Genomic DNA, 20,519 nt, shown 5'->3' on the forward strand with positions numbered 1-20,519 from the left:
ATGAACTATCATATCTGCTCCTGTCATGTCCCCGTGTACGTTACCGGTAATTAGGGAACTGTCCAGTTGTACCTGTGCATTACGCGGTACATTTCCGCCCAACGGCCTACCCCTCTAGCAATTTTACTAGAATTTACCGAAAGCAAACCCTGGGCGGACCGAGAGCAGGATGAGTCCGCTGATTTCTTGGTAAAAAAAAACCGAATGAGAAGCCATAATCGAGAAGGGGTGAGAGGAAGATTCCTCGAAAGGCAAGAAAAATAACCCGGCTCAGCCGCAGCCGATGTATGCCCACAAGAAACGCTCAACGTAGGGGTATACCAACCGTTACACAGACTACGTGACGTGTAATGTGGAGTGGGCGGTGACTGTCAAGGGGAACGAACTGAACTACAGTGCAGAGAATAAGCAAAGTAGTGCTACCATAGATAGGCCAGGCCAGGCCAAACACCCTCAGCAGTGCGCGGGATCAGGCATGCTCCAGGGCGCGTGCATTGTATCACCCCAAACCAGGGGACCGGCCGACAGTAAATAGTAAATCGACGCACTGTCCTATTTCTTGGGATAGCAAGAACCGAAACCACCGCACCACTATCCTTACTTATCAAGCTATCCCGGGCCCGTAAACGGGCTAACTACTCGGAGCGGGATGAAGAGCAAACTCTCAAAATCTCTCTATAGAGCTTAAATCTACTGCACAAAAGAGAGAAGCAATACCAAAGAAACAACTCTCAAATTTCCAACAAAATACAAGCTGAAAACGAGAAGCGAAACAAAACCAAGAATAACGAGACAACCGCTCTCAAGATATTGTAATAAACAATTAACAAATATGTACCATATGGCCACAGCTGGGGCGAAGCTAATTAAGGTATATACAGACAAGAACTAGAACATGCAAAATAAATTTGACAAATGAACTCAATTTTATTCTGATATCAAGAAATATATACAAGAAAACAAGCAAAGCCACAAGGCGAAGTCTTGAAAGGAGATACGAAAACTAGCTGGATATAAAACCAGTCTGCCAACCTGCACAAGACTGAAAGAAAAAATATACATAAATACAGGGGAAAAGGTACCGTTTTAACGTTCACGAGACCGAGAATGAACAGACAAGGTGATCGAGAAATGACACCGAAAACACAAGTAACGGAGGAAAACTCTGAAAATTTTCGGAGCCGGACCTAAACACGTCCTAAAGAACATGGTGGCCGCCTTCACAGGAGTCAAGTGAGTGAGGGTGCACTGCTGGCGATCGAAAATTTTAGCGAATGGAAGTAACAGACTAGGAAATAATGTATATGTATTGGTAATCTGCGTATGCGGTCATGCAAGCAGTTGACTAAAACAACATACTGAACATACAGATACGGAGAAGTGTCCAAGCAAGATACAGCACTGAAAAATTGCATTTAATGTGAAAATAGGTGGCTGTTTTGCACTTTTACACAGAAATCAAGAGTTCCATACTACCTGCTTATAGTTCTGCGCAGATACAGACAATATAAATAATAAAGAAATTTAGACACAGCTCACAGACTTGAGTGACTCCTTTTTTATTAAATACAATTTAACACTGGACAGAAGATGTCAGAAACAGGAACGTGCAAATGTTATATTATGCAGAGAAGTGACAAGCAACAATATACATGTACAGCACTGAAAACTACACTTAATGTGAAAATAGGTGGCTTCTTGCACTTTGTCCACAGAAATCCAGAGTTGTATACAGGCGACATAAAGAACCAAGAAATCTGTACAAAGCCCTCAGACTCGACTAACTACTTTTGTTTCCACAATTTGAACACTGTGCATAAGTATTTAAAAGCATAGTTCAAAGGAAAAGAAAGGCTTGAATTGTGAGCCTTTAACAGCTGGCAACCTAAACTGTTTTGAAAAGTATAAAGCACTTGCTTTCATAACTAAATTAATTTCTTCTAAGGAAGTATTCATACTCGTATCTTGGAAACCACAAAGCATTACCAAGTCATTCTATGTATAATGTAAACATAATTTATATGTATACATGTACATGGAATTACTTTGCTGACACCACATGAAACTATCTAAGGGCCAATTTTCAAGATAGACGAACAACTGAAATATGTATAACATTCGTACAAGTTACATTAGAACGGCATATTTATGGCTTTTTAAAACTGTTCTTCCTTTTTGAGAAACCATTGAGTACATTTTAATGGTTGGGAATTCTTCACATTCCATCTTATTTTTTTCTCACCAGGAAAAAGGGTGTGGGTGAGTTTGTTTCTGCATTCAACTGGGGACCCTGAACAATTGGACAATAAGGTCCCCGACTGACAGAGGGTTCCCGATTGACAACTGTGTCCAAAACATATGGGTGGTTTCCTAAAAAAGTTAGAGTACAAACAAAAGAGGAACAATAGGGGGTCCCCGGTTGCAGGCAAATACACACTTGGGTGTGTGTGAGTCTGTTTCTGCATTAAATTGGGGATCTTGAAAAATAGAGGACAATAAGGTCCCCGATTGACAGAGGGTCCCCGATTGACAACCGTGTACAAAACATATGGGTGGTCTTCTAAAAAAGTTAGAGTACAAACAAAAGAGGAACAATAGGGGGTCCCCGGTTGCAGGCAAATACACACTTGTGTGTGTGTGTGTGGGGGGGTGATTCAATAGCCACCCTTGCCTGGTCAAAGGTGGTAGTGGAATGTATACCCCGTCCCCCTTGGGATTTACGCCCATGGCATTTTTGATTCATTATGAGAAGATAAAAGACAGTTCAACACAATGTAAGTAAGAACATCACACAGGCTTACGAGAAGATGAATTTGAGCATGAGAGTTAAGCAAGAAATGTGGAATGTAAGATGCAAGAAAAATTGCCAACCCAGAAAGAAAAATACTTCTAAATCTGCACCAACTCATTAAAAAAATTAACACAGCACAACAAACTTCCTTTCTCTTTCTTCTGAAGTAAAAGGTTGGTTGAGGTCTTGGAATAGATTTGTAGTAAAGAACAGTTAACATAAACTACCAGTATTTGAACTCTAACTTGTACTGTGATACACATTCTAATTTAATCATAGACAACAATTCTGTAGAATGCTTATACTTCCTTTTCAGTGAAATTGTTAAAAACACTAAGCAAGCTAAAACCACTGTTACAACTTTACAGAATTACTCAAAATAACATTTTGGTAACCATGAAACTGTTACTTGTTAGATTTTTGCATTTATGCTCGTACGGTGCATATCATGCACCAGGAAATGTCATTGAATCCAACTCTTTTGTTGCCCTGTTCAACAGCCACATGAACAATGACTATCAAAGGTCTACACAGCTTGAACATAACGATAGCGGGTATTTTCTACCATCTGCTGTCCTTCCTTCTGTTGAATACCTTCGAAAAGCTCTGTCATGTTGCTGATAGTTGTTGACAACAAATCATAAACCTAGTAAAACATCAAAGCAATGGAAACAAGAGATTCAATAATTCATGTTGCAGGTCAGGGGAAGCTCCTCTGGTTTCAAATGCAGGGTCCCCGTTTGTGTGACTATATCTAGTTGATGGGTATGCTTAGATAAGTCTAGGTCTGCGCCTTTTCAGATGTTTTACAGTGCGGGCTTTCCCCACTGGCTTAATTGGAGTTCCAATAGTACTAGCGCACCTTTGCAGTAATCTTTTAGGACTATTTCTGATCATGATGAATGAATGAACTACATGCATTTATCAAAAGGGACGTTAATTTGTTGGTGATTGCGATACTGGACTTTATTTTGTAATGCTTCTGCCCAGCAATGGTAGTTCTACCAAAAAATTCCAATGGGAACACAGCTAAGGCTAAAGAATAAACACTATTACCTCAGTGGCACTAATATTCATGTGGTTTGGTGTGGGGGGGGGCAGTTGAGAGACCATTAGGCGTCAGCTGTTAATAGACTGATCCATAAAGTCATGCTCCCATCACAAGATATGACTGGGGAGCTATTCCCCAGTTGAAAGACAAACAATTTAAAAGCACGTTTTGCAATGGAGTTGCACATTGTATAGTTTTTCCTGGCTATACATGTAGTTTCCTTCCCCACATGGAGTGGGTCGGGTCTCCTAGTGATACTTACCCCTGCCCATCCTACATATGCAAGTTTCCCAAGTGCCCATTACAATCGCCAAAAAAACTTGATTATGTATTCTGCCCCTTGACCCTCCAAAAAGCATTGCGGTCCCGCCACTATGTCAATCCTTCTTTTCAAAGTGGTAAAATCACCGGAGCCAAAGTGGGTAAGGACAGGCGGGAGCAGCTGGGTGGGGCTAAGTGTCACTAGGAGAACCGACCCACTCCACGTGGGGAAGGAGTCTCCTGCGTTCGCATACCCCTGTCCAGCCTACATACGCAGAGTGGCACCATACCCTGGAGGTCGATCGGCGAAAGGAGTATGAAACATAAGGCGGGTTCCGCAAGAGCGGACGCTCACCCAGTGACCCTATTAAGGCTAGCTATCAGCCGTCTGGCCCAGAGCGGCGCTGAATGTTGCCTGAACTACCGAGCACAGGGTCTCTCTGCCATGAGCCTTTCTCTCTCCAGGGCATCCTTCAGGTAGCATTCGGTGAAGGTGGAGGGAGATTTCCAACAAGCCGCCTGGCAGATTTCAGCTAAGGCAACCCCCCAAAGTATGAACAGGATGTAGAGACAGCCCAAACATCATGAGCTCTGACATAAGCCCTAGTCATCTCATCATGCTGAGCCAGCCAGCCAGTCCTGATTAGCGAAAATAATAGCCGAGACCGTCCATCGGATGATAGTGTCCTTAGACGCTGAGTGGAAGGGTTTCGTCTTGGTAATGAAAAGCTGAGAATCAGATTCCCGGCAAGGCACCACTTGAGAGTCCAAACCAGGCACCATTTCTTGCCAAAATCATCGGAAGGTAGGTGTCTGGTTTTGAGTGAGAAACCATACGGATGGGATGAGACAAATCCGTGAGGCTCCAAGCGGACATGGCCATCGGCAGTTGATAGGGCATGTAGCTCGCTACCCCGTCTTGATGAGATGACCGCCAGGAGGAACGCCAGGTTGATGCTGAGATGGAGGTCAGGTGTCAGCTAACACTTTGATGGAGGGACCAGCAAGAACACCTAGAATGTTCCCGAGATCCCAGGATAAGACGAGCCGTCTAACATGGAGGCACTCGATAAAAATTCCTTAAAGAAGGTGGATAGCAGCGTTGTCAGAGACGGTCGTTCCATCACTAAAGCCTAAGTGTACAGCCGCCAAGGCCGACCAGAAATTGCAAATGGTGGCAACCTGGAGGCCCGAGTAAAACAGGTACATGAGGAAATCTGTGACGGGACTCATAGGAGCTTCGATCGGAGAAGCATCGTCATCGCTGCACCATCTAGTAAAATGTTGTAGTCGGCTGTTGTAAATTTTGCGAGTGGACGGTTGTCGACCTGGGTCCGCCATGGAAGCACTGTCTGCAGAAAGGCCTGACACTCTAAAGGATCGATGGACAATGTCGAACACGTCAAAGGAAGGATCCCTGATCTGGGCTGACAGAGGATGTCCTCTCTGACCGAAAGGATTAACGGTCGCTGTACCTGGAGTCTTGTCAGTCGGGGAAACCATGGTTGGTGAGGCCAGAACGGGGCAACAAGGAGGATTCCACATGGCTCCCGTTCTTGGACAGGACCCGCAGGATGAGGGAGATTGGAGGAAAGGCGTACGCCAAGAAGACCCGACCAGTCGATCTGTAGGGTGTCATCGGCAGATGCGAAGAGATCGATGTGAGGACGTTCGATATCCGCGAAGATCTGGCTGACCACGTTCGGATGAGGTCCACTCCGTCGGTCTGACGGCACCCCAAGAGAGTGCGTCTGCCATGTCGTTGCTGGTTTCTGCTATGTGGACGGCTTGGAGGGTGATGCCTTGATCGTTTGTCCACATGAAGAGCTGCCACGCAAGGGCGCAGGGTTAGGAGGAGCGAGTGCCGCCATGATGATTGATGTATGCCACTGCCGTAGAGTTGTTGCTACAGACTTGAACGGGATGACCTACTCGGTGTTCTCGAAAATGGCGAATAGCGTTGAACATCGCTTGAAGTTCCAACACATTGATATGTTTGTCCCAATAGGCAGAGCCCCAGACCCCGGAGACATGGAGTGCAGGAAGAGGGGCTCCCCATCCGAATAGCAACATGTCCATTGTCACAGTTACATCCGGACCTAGAGGTACGAAAGGATGGTCCATCACCAGAGCTCATTGCGTAAGGAGGGTCGTCAGTTATTTAAAAACAACGCTGAAATATTCATTTATAAGAAAGAAAACATGTAATAAGCCCTGTTACGTCTTACTACATGTATGTTCGGAGTGGCCATTCTTATCGTTAAGTGGGAAGACTATGGGCCATATCATTACATGCATGGTAAATTAAGGTTATTCCACATGCATTGCAAAAAATTGAAAGGGAGCGCCGGAAGATGCAAGATCGCTCCATGACTTAATTATCCAAATATCCTAGATATATTTCAGCCTCATAACCTTTCCATTTACTCGCTGCATCAGAGAGCGCGAGCAGCTAAATGGTGAGGTTCACAAAAGTTTGTCAGTTCCGCCTTTCGTTTCGATTACGCGGAGCACAGCTATGATGGCAAACCCATAAATAAAGTTGTCAATAACTGTACGTTTATTCATACACTTTACTAATTAGCATCACATTATGGGTTTAGGAAGAAGGTCCAGTTTTAGAGGCAGGAGGAAACCGGAGTACCTGGGGAAAACCTGCCAGAGCGAGTATGGACTGGAAACCAACCATAAGTATAATTGTACACAGACAGTAGGCAGACTTTTGTCCGACCTCATAGCAGTCACAGTATTCACACTTTGGACACGCCCACTACAGAAGAACCCGTGTCCGGAAAGCAATGTGAGCATGGCCAGGCCGATCAAAAGAATACAGTATACATGTATAGAGAGTTGGAAATTAAAAGATGAAAAGAGAGTGCAGATTTCAAGACGATGTACATGTTAGTTCATTGCATTAGGACGCTTGAGACGTGGGTACTGAATTGAATGGGGTGATCACCGGTCATAGATGGAGGGGAGCCCATCTGGAGATCGCGGTTGATTTTACATGCCTGAGTGGCTCCGATGACAAAGTTTCAGATATTGGGGAGGCTCGATAGGTCTGTGGGTAGGGCGATTACATCCACTGCAGGAATTATGAAAAGAGGACTGATGGTCAGAATAAAGCACACACGGTACGCTGATCATATTGTGTTTTATTCACCGGGAAAGCTCCACACAATGATGGAGCAACCAATGGTGGAGCTTAGCTGGCCCCCGCTACGGGAGTCTCTGTGCTAGCAGGCGGTCTGATGTCTAGTGTAGCGGTACGCTATGAGCAATTGTTCGAGCCGCGGTCAGGGTTTAGTATGCGTGACCCAGACTCACATTCACCAGGGGCCGAGCAAATGACGTAAGGCAGTGCGGGAGAGCGTACATGTAGTTCCCGCATGTCTGTATTTCCCTAAACTGGACAGATCAAGGCAAAGGCATAGGCATGAATGAGAAACGTCACCAGCTGTACCTGATATAGAAAGGAGACGCAACCAGGCGTAGCATGTTCATGGGGTGGAGCTAGATGTGAGTCGTAAGTAGAGCCCGGATAAGTTGAATTATTATCATTGAATGAATTTATTAAGCACAATATCAATTCAAATATACATGTATATAAAATGAATGGGCGCCGTCGTGTATTAGACAGACCGACAGAGCCAGATGTAAAGCTGGAGATGAAACTGGATGCGAACTCCGAAGCAGAGCTGGCTAGAAATCTGGGTGGGGATCCGGAAGGGGATCCTCACAAACAACATTCAGATCCGGGACAGTCGCCTGGGGAGTAGAGATTGACTCAAGGCGGCTGGCTAAAGTGGGCAGCGTCTCCGAGAGAGCGGACCACCATAATCAAGCCCGATGAAAAAATATCTTGCCTAGGTGCAGAGCATGATTTATTGCATCTGGACCCCGCAGAACTGTTTATGCTTCTTACGTGCGGTGATTGGCTTCCGGCCGCGGAATCCGGGGCGTCAGCAGTATGTCTGGAATACAGGACGAAGCGGGCTGAGCCAAGGAGCTGTGACGAAAGCACCCTGGTCGGATAGTCCTAGCTGGTAGGCAGAAGCCGCAGCGATGAGTGGTGTTCGAGAACCACGACAACAATGCAGTTCTGTAGCCTGAAAAGTGGTCGGCGGAGAGCCCGCATAGTTAGGTGGCTCCTCTGAATGGGCCGCCCCCGGGAACAATGGGACGTCGGCCTGAGGCATTGTAACTTCCAAGACACGGCTAAGTGAACCGCTATGAAGTTCGTCTGAGTTCATGGTGTGTGTGGCGGTCGTTGTAGCTGGTCCAGGAGGCAAGGTGTGTAGACTGGTGAGCTATACCGATGAATACACCACCCCCGCCTGCAGGCACCGTTCGTAGGGAGACCGCCAGAGGACTTCAGAGCATGGACACTGGGGGAAAGGAGTAAGTTTACTTGCCCCAAGTGCAGTGCCAGATCCCGCTAGAAAAACTGGTCGGGCTGGAGAACAGTGGTCAGGCTCCGTTGCTGCCAGGTGGGACTTGGAATCTATGTTGCGGGCAAGAGAAGTGAAGGCCTTCGAGAGGGACTGAAGGGTCGCCATCCATGGGGGCGGATCCAGATCGGAGTGGCATTTCTTCTTAAGCCTTGGATGAGGAAGAAGCCGAAGAAGACATTTTGGCCTTGCGCTTCTGAGTCTTTACCGAAGCAGGGGGAGCCGGAAGCTGGGACCGATGGAGATGCAGCCGGGCGGGGATCCCCCAAGTGGTCGGCCGCACCCAGGAAGGAACGTCCCATGTCGGGATCGGCGGCCTCATGTCTGGAGTCCATCAGCAGAGCAGAGGTCATAATAGAACCGCGGATGGAGTGTGGTGGACGAAAGCCCCAGCGGTGAAGCAGTCCAAAAGGGCTAGCATCGTCCGATGTAGCATGAGGCTAGGTGCCGTGTTGTTGCGCATGGTAGCCCGCAGTTGAGGCAGTGGACCCTTGCGAGCCAGCTGTGGAACCTGTTGTCTGCTTGGAGGGGATTGACTGGCTCGGTTCCCGAGCGGACGTCACCCGGTGAGCAGTAGCTGGTGAGGGACCCAGGACAGACGGCGACCCGTCGCCCCACTGGGCCATCGGTTGGTGGGGTTGCTCGGAGATGTGGCCGGTAGCGACACTCACAGTATCCGTACCATAGAGAAGAGACAGCCTGTTAGGCTCTGGTTAACGATGATCAAGGGTAACGTTAGCAAAGCCCGACCGGTAGGCACCCAGAGTAGTCACCAGTGATCAAGGGCAGTGTTACGGCGGCTGCTCACTCTTCCCGATCAATGTAGATGAGGGTCCGGGGTATGTTGTGGCCTCTGCCTGCTCACCCCCTGCCCACTGGGTCACTCCTCGTCAAGGCCGTTAATCTTGGATAATGCAAACCGCACCACACAGGAACCGGGCAGCCCGCCAAGCCCCGCTCCACGACCAGACCCATCCCTCATTGGGCCGTTATTGTTTGAACGCATGCACCACATTGAGAACAAAGGGCTGCCCGCTAGCCCTGATCAACGGCCATACACTGTGCACAACACAGTCCAATGGTAGGTCACACCCAAACCTGTAGATAATGCACAGAAAAAGTGGCAGAAAGGAACGACAAAAGTATGAAATACAAAGAAAAGCACTCTTACCAATGGTACAGAAAACACTCTCTATTCGTACTCAGGAATGAAGCCAATTCACAAACGCGAAAAGTTACGGAACTCGAAACTCTGAAAATGCCATAAAGACACGTCCGTGAATTAAAGGCGCTGAGAAAAGGACGAAGATGGCGGCAAGACCGCAATGCATTGTGGAGGGTCAAGGGGCAGAATACATAATCAAGTCTTTACAGCGAATTGTAATGGGCACTTGGGAAATTTCCATATGAAGGCTGGGCAGGGGTATGTGAATGCAGGAGACTCAGTGCATGAACCTGAATATCCAAAATCCTCTGATGGAATCCATTTTCTACACTAGCAATGTTTAATTTTGTCTTGTGTCACACTATTTCAATGGTTGCTCACTGATATTAAAAAAGTGAACACACGTGTTCAGCAAAGAGCATTTTTGTCGTTTGGAAAGTAAAATTGTCTTGTGCCACACAATTTTAACATGTTTATTCAATATCGTTCAACTTTACTGTGACAAGCTGCAGGTGGCAAAATGGTCAGATAACTCAGCATTCTGTATTTCCAACCTTGCAAATCAAAAATGTCTTTAAAAAATTACTTTTCTTGAAAACATTCAAGACTGATTCCAGGTGCACACAAAAATAAATGGCAAGGAATATAACGGTCATCTAAGGATTTTTGTGAACTGCAAACAAGGGTCATCAAAGTAATTTTGTTTACAAATTGTTATCTATGTTTTCACTGTTTTCATTTTGTTCAAAATTAGAAGAACATTATTTAGGGGTCTTAATTTTTTCCCTTGTTAATCTGCTATCTTCTGCACTGTTCTCAAGGATGCACGAAAATGCTTAATCTCACCATGTAGTGACTTGGCAAAATATCTGAAGTGACTGATACAAATTAAATTTGATCCCTAAATGTTGCCATCCAGCAGAAGCTTATAGAAGAGTACGTCAGTTGTGAAAAATGTTATTTTAAAATTGTGTTTAAATAGAGTCATGAAACTTGTTTAAATAGAGTCATGAAACTTTGAAATTGAATGGAAAATTTTTTGATGGTACATGAAATTTACCTTGGACAAACTCGAGTATATAGTGTATATAAATTGGAAGAAAAATATTGTTAAACTAAGCCCAGAAAATCTATAATTTCAACTGAAACATTAAATTCAACAAAAATCGTAACAAAATATAAAATCAAAACCTGTTCAGAAGTTGACTTTTTCTCAAGTGTTTAACTTTCAAACACAAAAGAATGTCCACACTAATAAAAGGACCGTTACTTCTGTTATTCCCCAGGCCTCCGCCTTAGCACTAGACCGGCATACAAATCCTAGTATAAACTGCTGCGGCTCATAGCATGCATTCTTTAATTTGCCAGACAGGCTAGTAAAGAAACACCTGCCCATTTTCTCTTTGTTGTAAAGATGAATTATACAAGGGTTATAAAAGTTAGGAATTTTGCTTGAACATATGTTGTTTATAACAGTTTGAATCCTCCCCTTTTAAGTTTTAAAATTTACAGTATGAGTCCACAGTAACGGTTATCGATAAAGTTGAAAAAAAAAAAAAAAGCCAGTCAGTTAGATTTACTAAACAATGTCCAGAGGTAGGTGCAAAGGCTTGCGGTAGTGTATTAAATGGGGACTAAAAAATTAGTGTGTACAGAAACGACCACTGGTTATAGGGGTGGTTCCTCGCCAGATAACAGTCTTTTCCTTTCTTACTTGCCCTGACTTTCAAAAGAGTGTTTCCCCTTGTACTAATAATCTTTAGAACAAACACTGTAGCTTTTAGACATAATTTGTGCAGGAGCATGGGCTCAGACCAGCAGCGGGAGGGAGAACAGCTTGTTCTCAGGGACTTTCCTTTCATATAGCAAATTTACATCTAGCTGCCTGAAGATTTGGTCTGTCGAGAGCTTGGTAAGTTAGCGTTGATTTTATATTCTTAGAACTTATTGTATTGTAATCTGCGTTTTTTTGGCCATGTCACTTATCTTGAGGGGTAGTGTTGAAAACTTTCTTTGTATAGACTTTCGTTGTACAGCTTAAGTACTAGGTCTTGTTTTAAAATGCTTGAGCTTGATCACCACAACTTTATTGTGAAACATAAATGATTAGCCCATGGTTTTCTGCTGCTTTTCTTGGCACTGCTTTTGTAATTGTAAATGGTAAATTGTACATCTTGGTGAACCCTGTGAAATTCTAAAGCAGAGTTGTTCCTTGGAAGAGTTCACCAACCACAGTATTAAAGTGCATTTTCCATTTCAGTGATGACTTTTCCACCGAAGTAAAGATTATTTTAACTTTAGTCTAGAGATGTAGTGGTATTTTGGCAACTCGAAGTTAGTCTTATTTAATTCCTTACAGTGTATATGTACAGTGTGCAGTGTTGGAGGCCATTTTCTTAGCCATGTGGCATGGCCTGCCTCTTCCTTTCTGGGGTTATGAGTCATTATCCAGAACTGAAGTAAACTTGTTCTAAGCTCACTTTGCTCTGCTCTGCTTTACCTTAAGTACATGTGTACAGAACATGAATGTGTATTAAGTCTATATTACCTTGCTCACTGTGTACATCCTGACTAGTTGACTTGGACGAGTTTAGCCCTTATGTTTGCACAAGTTATTAAGCCCAGGCTGGACTGTTTATCTCAGCCCAGTGACTTGTACCATAGCCATGCATCATGTGTTGTGCTATTGTCCAATGCATGTGGTGTAGTGTAGTGACCTGTAAAGTTTTCTAAATGCAAAGCACTTAGCTTTACTGTTTTGTTCAGGACGAGTTGTAAGTTTCGGGATTGCACTTCTTCAGTGATTAATAACTCCTGCTTTTACCGGATTTTGCTTATATAATAATCTTACTTTACTTTTGCTTCCTCTGTTGTATTTTGCAGGTTTCTTAAGCTTGAGTACTATAATATTTGCATCTATTTACTGGGTGCTGTGTTGGTTAACCACTGGGTCATTACAGGTCATGTTTAAAGGCATTGGTTCGCTGAAAGTCTTGCTCAAGTGTTGGTTCAAATTTGTGACATAATTACAAGTGTTGTTTAAGGTTCAAATAGTCTTGTTTAAAAGTCTTGGTTTAAGGTCTGGTTTATCCATTTGTGTGTATATTTATTTTTTTTTTGGTTCATCATTCAAGGAATTTCTTCTATTAGTTTTTTTTGGGTTCTATAGACTGACTGAATTTCACTACTTCCTCTTTGTGCAACCTCTCTTGGCGTCTACAATAAAATACTGTTTGATTTTTTGGACTTAAGTTGAATCTCTCCTTGTTTCCCTTTGTCTTTTCTCGTGAATATCCTGCGACCTAACTTCTTACCGATCATCATTATTATTATTACTTTATTCTTTTTGTCGAGGTTTGCAAATTTTCCCCATTCGGTCGCACTGTGTTATTTTCCCAGGTTACAGTTGCACCAGGCAAAAGAATATATCTCTTATGAGTATGTGTGGTTATGTATTGCTATCTTTTACCATGAATGGCCTGAAATTCCCTCCAATGTCCAGAAAATTCATGCGGGCTAGTGAAAACAAGTTCACTTGCCAAAGCAGGCTAGTCAAAAAAGAAAAAGAGCTTAAAGGGCACATGTGGACCTTCCTGGACTAACTGCCGTTTTCTGCTTTAAATTATGCTTTACTATGTCAGTCACATTACAAATGATGAAAAAATGGAATAAAGTTCCTTTTACTATGGCTAATTGCTGTTTTTCAAGTTACCCCTTAAAATTCATGTTTTAATTGCGACAAATGGCAGCGCTGTTTGACGCAGGTTTCAGACCCACAAATAGTACATGTACAGCTTTGTCGTTTGTACCATGTACGTCTCCACATGCACCACAATCAGCAAATTTATGATGTGGCGCGCATGCATGTCATGGCTGCATCGCGTACTGCTAGATGATTAATCTGACTCTTTTCCATTTTTGTTTCTCTGTAATTTTCTTGGATTTCTCACAATTGAGAAATATCGTTTTGTGGGTTCTGGTTTGAACAATCTTTTGATTTTTCCCGAACGATTCTTGCAGGGTTGCAATTGGCTCGAAACACTGAGGCTTGAAGTGGTCGCTGCATAGCTTGGAGCTCAGTGATAGCCCTGTCCATTTTGCCCGTGACTTTCGCCGTCCAAATTTTTCAATATTTCCCGTCTTTCGGGAAATTGTGCTTACTTGTGCAATCTTTACTTGTGTTGCCACAACCTGCAGCAATGCACCTGGTTGGCATTCTCCACAAATTTGACTAGTATTGTTGCAAACTTTTGGCGATCTCAAAATATTTTGCACTAACTGCACTGGTACAGAGACACAGTGTTAGTGCAGTGCCGCTGGCCATGTGGGTTCTGAGGTGCTTCTCTTCATAATGTTTTTGCTCATACTTAATCATTAAGGTGATAACTTTTACTGACAGGAAATCCTTTAAAAACACATGTTCTATTCAAGCAAATAAAAAACACATTTCATAGGCCCTTTAAGGTTGAGGCCTGATTCCCATTTCAGGCAATATCTGAAATGAAACGAAAATGAATACTTACCTGGATATACATTTTGTTCCTGTATTTAGCATTAACAAGTGGATCATCTGTCTCTAATGGTGGTGTTAGACTACGTACGGGTGTGTTTAGGTTTTTCTTTTCAGCTCCTTTTTTCTGTTCACGAGCAGCTGGTGGACTTGTTGCTGTGCGACTCTTGGTTTTACCACCTTTGCTTTTTGGTCTGTCTTTTTCCTGAACATGAAGCACAGAATATAATTCAAATGCAAACAATGAACAATAGAACTTTATACATAAAAAACTAGAAATGTGTTTGTGGACAAACACAGCTGCTTCGGCCTTGGTTTAATTTATCTGAAACCAGTGACAAACATCTTGACAAACCACTTACAAGATTTAATAACAAGTGCACAAAGACGATACCGTACAAATATTTAATGTCACATGACTAGTCACTTGACCTGTCACATGATGAAGACATCATCTCATGATGTTAATTTTCATCTGAAGCACTTCCCTTTCTAGCCATCTGTCAGAATTTCAACCAAATCGGACATGTACTTCATGAAATACAGTGTTTTGAAGAGTACACCTTTAATATTACGTGACCTGTCACTTGATGACATCATCAACAGATGATATCAACTTTTGTCTCATACCTCCCTTTCTAGCCATCTGCAAAGTTTCAACCCAATGGGACATATACCTGAGAAGATATGTGGGTTTAAGTTTGCACTTTTAATGCCATGTCACGTGACACCAAATGACGTCATTGTGACAATTTTCTTTTTGGACTGTCTGTAGCTGGTGGGCTAATAGTGTGAACCTAATATATATAGTCAGTCAGAAAGATAGAAGTGCCGACCTCTCCTGTTTGAAAAATATGTACAAAACATAGGGGAAAAATAAATATTCAAAATTCTACAATAAATCAGGTAGTCATGATATGGCGCACATCTTTAGATGGTAGTCAAAGTATTTGCCAGGTTTGAATGGGATTGGGCCCAGGGAAGGGGCAAAAGTCATGTGTACAATGACACCGTGTTATGTCTATGGGTAAAAAGAACTAACCCTCCCCCCCCAAAAAAATGAGACAAATGTTGTGCTTGTCATGGGACAAGCACAAAGCTATTTTGGAGAACTCTTTCTGTTTGAGAAAATCAAGTTGGAATGTCTGGGGATCGAACAGCTGTCATTAAGTCTGCAGTTCAAAATTTAACACACACCTTATATGAATGAAGAAGATACAAAGCTTTCACTGACACGCAATGGGCCAGAATCAAATTCAGGTCTGTGGGCTTGCTATCCTACTTGTAGCGAAACAGCAGTTACACACTACACACTGACTCCTATCAGTGCGATGAATCTGCCAGGGCATGCTCAGAGGCTTGCCATGCCACATGGTTGGAATGTTGCCAGGCCCTGAAACAGCTTGGCTCCATTATACCTTTGCGCGTACGGCGCATGTGGCTCTTACCATTACGGCTCTTACCCCTAAGGGTCGGGTTGCCAGTATTTCCCGCAGATGTCAAGTTTTACATTAGCTGTGCGCAGCATGTATGAACAACACAATGATCCAAGCACTTTAGACAATAGATGCAGATATTTATTCTCGCTTTCTATGGGCAACTTTAAACTGTAGCTTGAATAGATTTTTTGTTTAGTGATTTTTAATGAATTTAAGGTCTTTTCATTATAACTTCTGGTCTGATAACATCATCAGCCCAAATATTTGCACATATGTTGTAGACAATAAAGGTCATTGTTTCTTCAAGTGTTCAAGCAATTCCAGCAAACTTCGGCAGAGACATCTATTCAAAATAGATTTTTAAATTATTTCAACCTGTCTCCAGAGGGCACTCCAGTGTTGCATGATGTCATCTGTACATTTTGAGGAACAAAATTTGTGTCCAAGACTGACACCGTCAAAAGTAGGTTCATATCTATTATCGATTTTAAATTATAAAGCACTTCCGGTTTGAACCAGTTTCAACTGGAAGTAAGAGTCAAATGATATTACGTACACAAGAACAAATGAAGACTTAAGATTACTCTTGGTGCAAACAGCAAGTTGTGGAAGATTGACTTGGGCGGTATTTCGGTATTACCAAATACCACGGTTTTGTTTTTTATACTGAACAATATCGACTAACAATCCATGAATACTGGAATACCGACTTATTCGGTATTGAATTTCAACACTGCGGTATTCTGGCTAATTTGTTCAGAATGTTCCCACAACCCTCATAAGATGAAAGCAGACAATTATATCCACAACAGTGACTGCATACTTTGTGGTTTCAGTCATTCAGCATCACGTTTGTATTGTCTCTTTTGGTGAAGAGATAAGACATAACGTGATACTTCAGCATGCAGCCATCAACCTGCCTGTCAAAAGGTTTTGTTTCCCTATCGCCGTCATCAAGTTTGTGGTTTTGGAATAGCTTGTGGGCAGTGATTCTTGTATTACTTTTTTTTATTGTTCTCACATTCGTTCCAACCACACGAAAAGAGAAGCCAAAACCTGATTCCTCACTTGTCACTGCTTGTATTTCAGTTTTTCCGTAACATAAAATTAGGACAACGTGGTTGATCAAAAGATCTCTCAGTTATGATTAATCAAATACCTTGTGATGTGTTTAGAATAATATACTTCACTGTCATAGGACAACATGTTTAATGTGCATGTGAAATTTAAAAAAGCAAATACATGTGAAAGCATTGATCCAGGGATTTTTAAAAGACTTTCGATCGCCATGGATGACAACAGAGCCAACAGTAACTAACCTGCATGCACATGTAGGCCTGGATGTACATGCAAGAATGTGAAGGCTCATCAACTAAAGCCCCCATCCATATAAGTAGTGTTTCCAACACAAATTGTGTCACAGAGAGACATTTTTTGTATAATTTTTCCGTCTCTTTTGATTTTTGACACAAGCTGCATGACACGATTGATTGGTAGTCCGAGATCACTCGCCCAATGCGGCGCGGTCGCCCGCGCTCGAGATGGTCGCTGAAGAAGAAATATGTCATGAACGAGTACTGCAATTGGATAGCTGTGTCTTGCCAACTGTACGTCATGAAAGCGCACAGTCTCATTGGCAGGCACACTAGATCTCTTTGCAGCAATATGAATAATTCAGTGTTGGGCGATTAGTTGGACTCTTGAGATACAAGAATAGTCATGCAAACTTATTTGGGGCGGAAATGGGATAGGAATTTTTATTTTGGCGTTTGTGTAATGAATGTAAAATATCATGGATTTTTTAATCGTGCACTATGCATGTCATGACGACAGGAAACTGGCAAACGATGTCTGTATATCGAGTTGTAAGCGTGTGTGCGATAGCCTTGTGTTGCACGACTGGAAATTTTGTGGAAGCACGCTCCCTTAAGTGCAAGCATTACAACTTCAAATTGAATTCATGAACACAGAAAACACAAACATAGACATGAGATCATTTTTTGTGAATGAACCTGCAGAAAAATTTGTGACGGCAGTGTTTTTCGACTTGCAACTATAGAGCTGCATTCGATGTAGTGGAACGTACGACCCTTTTTTGGCAGAACCTGTTCTTTGACTGCTTGCCGCATTTCCATCATGCCTTCTTTGGCAACGGTTCGGCCAGGCGGGGACCAGTGTGGTGCACCGCACACGTGTTTTCAACACCCCGATTCGCAAACGCTTTATGAATGGGTCGTCAAGAATGGTTTTTCAGGCAACGGAGTCACGAAAACCTTTCGTTGTACCAGGAACTTTGTACAATGCTATTTTGCTGTAACATATTTCCTCCCTATAGAAATATGCAAGTTTTCACCGGGACCACAGATTTGTGCTTGTTGTAATCGGAATTTTGTTACAACCGATTTCGTAATGAGAGTCGACTGCCGCGTCGCAGAGTTTTCTGAAAGCCACCTTACCATTGCACATGCGCAGTGTTAGGGCGCAGCTAAAAGGAGCAGCCACTGGTGACTTACACGTAATCATTAAAATTGAAACGCACTGTTTTAGCGAGTACCAACTTGACTGCAGCACATGTGCAAATTTTGACACCGTACGAGCATGGAGGAATAAAACATGTACGAGTGACCACACAGATATAGGAATCGCGGATCAACATATCGTATTTAAAACACCGTCCCTTTTTAAAAAAATTCTCTCACATAAACAATTTTTATTGGACATCAAATGGAGAGATAAATTATAATTGTTATTAAGTTTAGGGGGTTTTGTGGCATTCAAAACCCTTTCTGCTGGCCCCTAGTGTTGTTTGTGGTTTGCCTTTGAATGCCAGCATTGCCGCTGCTTTTTGATGACATCATTGCCTTCTGCAACGAATACCGCGGTATTAGTAAATACCGCAGTATTTTTTCATGGATACCGCGGTATCGAAAAAGGCAATAAATTATTTATTATGGTTCATTTCCACTTGGAGGAATTCTGAATGTAGATTATAAATCACATCATTACAAATTCATTATATTACTATCCCCAACATGGGTACTCATGCATTAAGAAATAAAACTTACAGAGGGAACGGGAATCGTCACCCTGTGTTCATAGTGGACGAACAAAAAACAGTGCATGTGCATGCCAAACAGTGGCTACATGCATTGTTTGGCATACTTTTGTTCTATTACAAATATACCCAAAGACTGAAAATATCAAATAATATTTTGTTAAAAAGTTTTATTCAAATACAAATTCTGTGACATGAATTTAAAGGTGCAGGTTTTATGCATAGGTTTGTGTGCATTTTTCTAATGTCTAAGATTCAAGCACTTTTTTTTTCTATCTGACTGCCTTCATATTGGGTGCATACTGTAATTTTCCGAATATAAACTGCAGCTCATATAATGATTCTCATGCTGAAAAATGTCTCTGCAGCTTATATGACAAATTTCGAAGGATAAAATTAGTCACAAAAGCTGCGGCCAGGCCACGTATGTCACATGCAGGAGGCACAGTCATGTTTTCGTTGGTTGCCGTTTCCATCTGATAACTCAAACCTCTAAGAATAAATACAAATTTGAGTTGCAAAATTTGATTTTGAGTTAATTAACAGAGTTCCCCGAGTCACAGAGTCACAAAGCACATACATGAAATTTAAACTTTACTTGCTCTGCTGTGACAACATTTTTAGGGATTATTTTCCCGCTTTTTAATCATTCTCATAGCGAATTTTTTTTGCAAACAAATTATCATTCTACTAATTAGCTGTTTCCGCAACTTTGCCGAAACAGGTATTGATTTCTGATTTTTTTTTTTTTCTCTTCAACTCAATTCCTTCTACCAGTCGACTTTGGCAATTTACTAAATCTGATCTACTTCAAACTTGGCAGACCTTTGAACCATCATCCAAGGACGGTCCTAGAAGAAATTCACAGTGATATCTTAAGTATTTTTTTATTATTGATTTTTTAAGAATTAAATAGATTTTGTACACAGATTGCACACAGTTTTCGGACTGTCCTACATCAGAATATGAGGGCGCTATTGCAGAATTACGGTTACACCTGCCTGGGCTTTCAATTTTCAACAAACTGTCCTATATTGAACCATGGATGGCGTTGTTGCACAACATAAAGTTTGTACACACATTGTCCAGCATAATGCTTGAGCAGTCTTCAACTTTGACCGAGAATTACTACCAGAACGAAAAAGAAATCAGACTAAATTTTCCCTTCCGTTCAATCGCAAATATACCCAAGTGTGCAAATATGAAATAATATTTCATAATTTTTTTCCAGTTTAGACAAAAATCACATGACATGAAATTAAAGGAGCAGTTTTCCTGCACACGTGTTTCTAGCCCATTGACTTTGTACACGTTTTCGAGCCACAATTTTTGTAACTTTGCAGTGTTTGATCATTCCCAAAGTGATAGCCAACAAAGACCCTGATGCAAGATTTATTGGAAAGAAATGATGTCATGATGACATCATCACCTTATTTTATATTCATTTTTGAATATTTAATTTTTCCCCATAGGTTTTGTACACGTTTTTCTACTTAACACAAGTGAAAAAGTAGTCTTTAACTTCGGCGCAAGATTACTATAAGAACGAAAGAGAAATCGGGTACTTCACGCTGTGTTATTTTATTTGAAATATGCCTAAGAGTCCGAATATGAAGTGATATTTCATAAAAATTGTTCAGTTTAAGCGCAAATCACGTGACATGAACTTAAAGGAGCAGTGTTTCTGCAAACAAGTTTATAGCCCATTGACTTTGTACACGTTTTCAAGGCACAATTTGAACCCTTTCGGATGTTTGATCGTTTTCAAAGTGACAGCCAACAAAGACCTTGATACA

General features: G+C 42.3%; 1 protein-coding gene across 8 annotated transcripts in view; it reads right to left on the minus strand.

Annotated features, from left to right (window-relative positions):
- Positions 1 to 1,543: 1,543 nt before the first annotated feature.
- Positions 1,544 to 20,519, minus strand: part of LOC110980156 (MYCBP-associated protein-like) — a 287,473-nt gene continuing 268,497 nt past the window's right edge. For 7 of the 8 annotated variants that reach the window (XM_087139862.1, XM_087139860.1, XM_087139861.1 and 4 more), the window contains 2 exons: positions 14,243 to 14,434; positions 1,544 to 3,437 (listed from right to left, as the gene is read on the minus strand). In XM_087139862.1, coding sequence (XP_086995988.1) covers positions 3,318 to 3,437; positions 14,243 to 14,434 — 312 coding nt within the window. In that variant the 3' untranslated portion in view covers positions 1,544 to 3,317. The other variant, XM_087139864.1, reaches the window with a different exon arrangement.

Source organism: Acanthaster planci, linkage group LG08 (genome assembly GCF_054643075.1).
Source record: "Acanthaster planci isolate LZ-2023a linkage group LG08, COTS_SCS, whole genome shotgun sequence".
Classification (NCBI taxonomy): domain Eukaryota; kingdom Metazoa; phylum Echinodermata; class Asteroidea; order Valvatida; family Acanthasteridae; genus Acanthaster; species Acanthaster planci.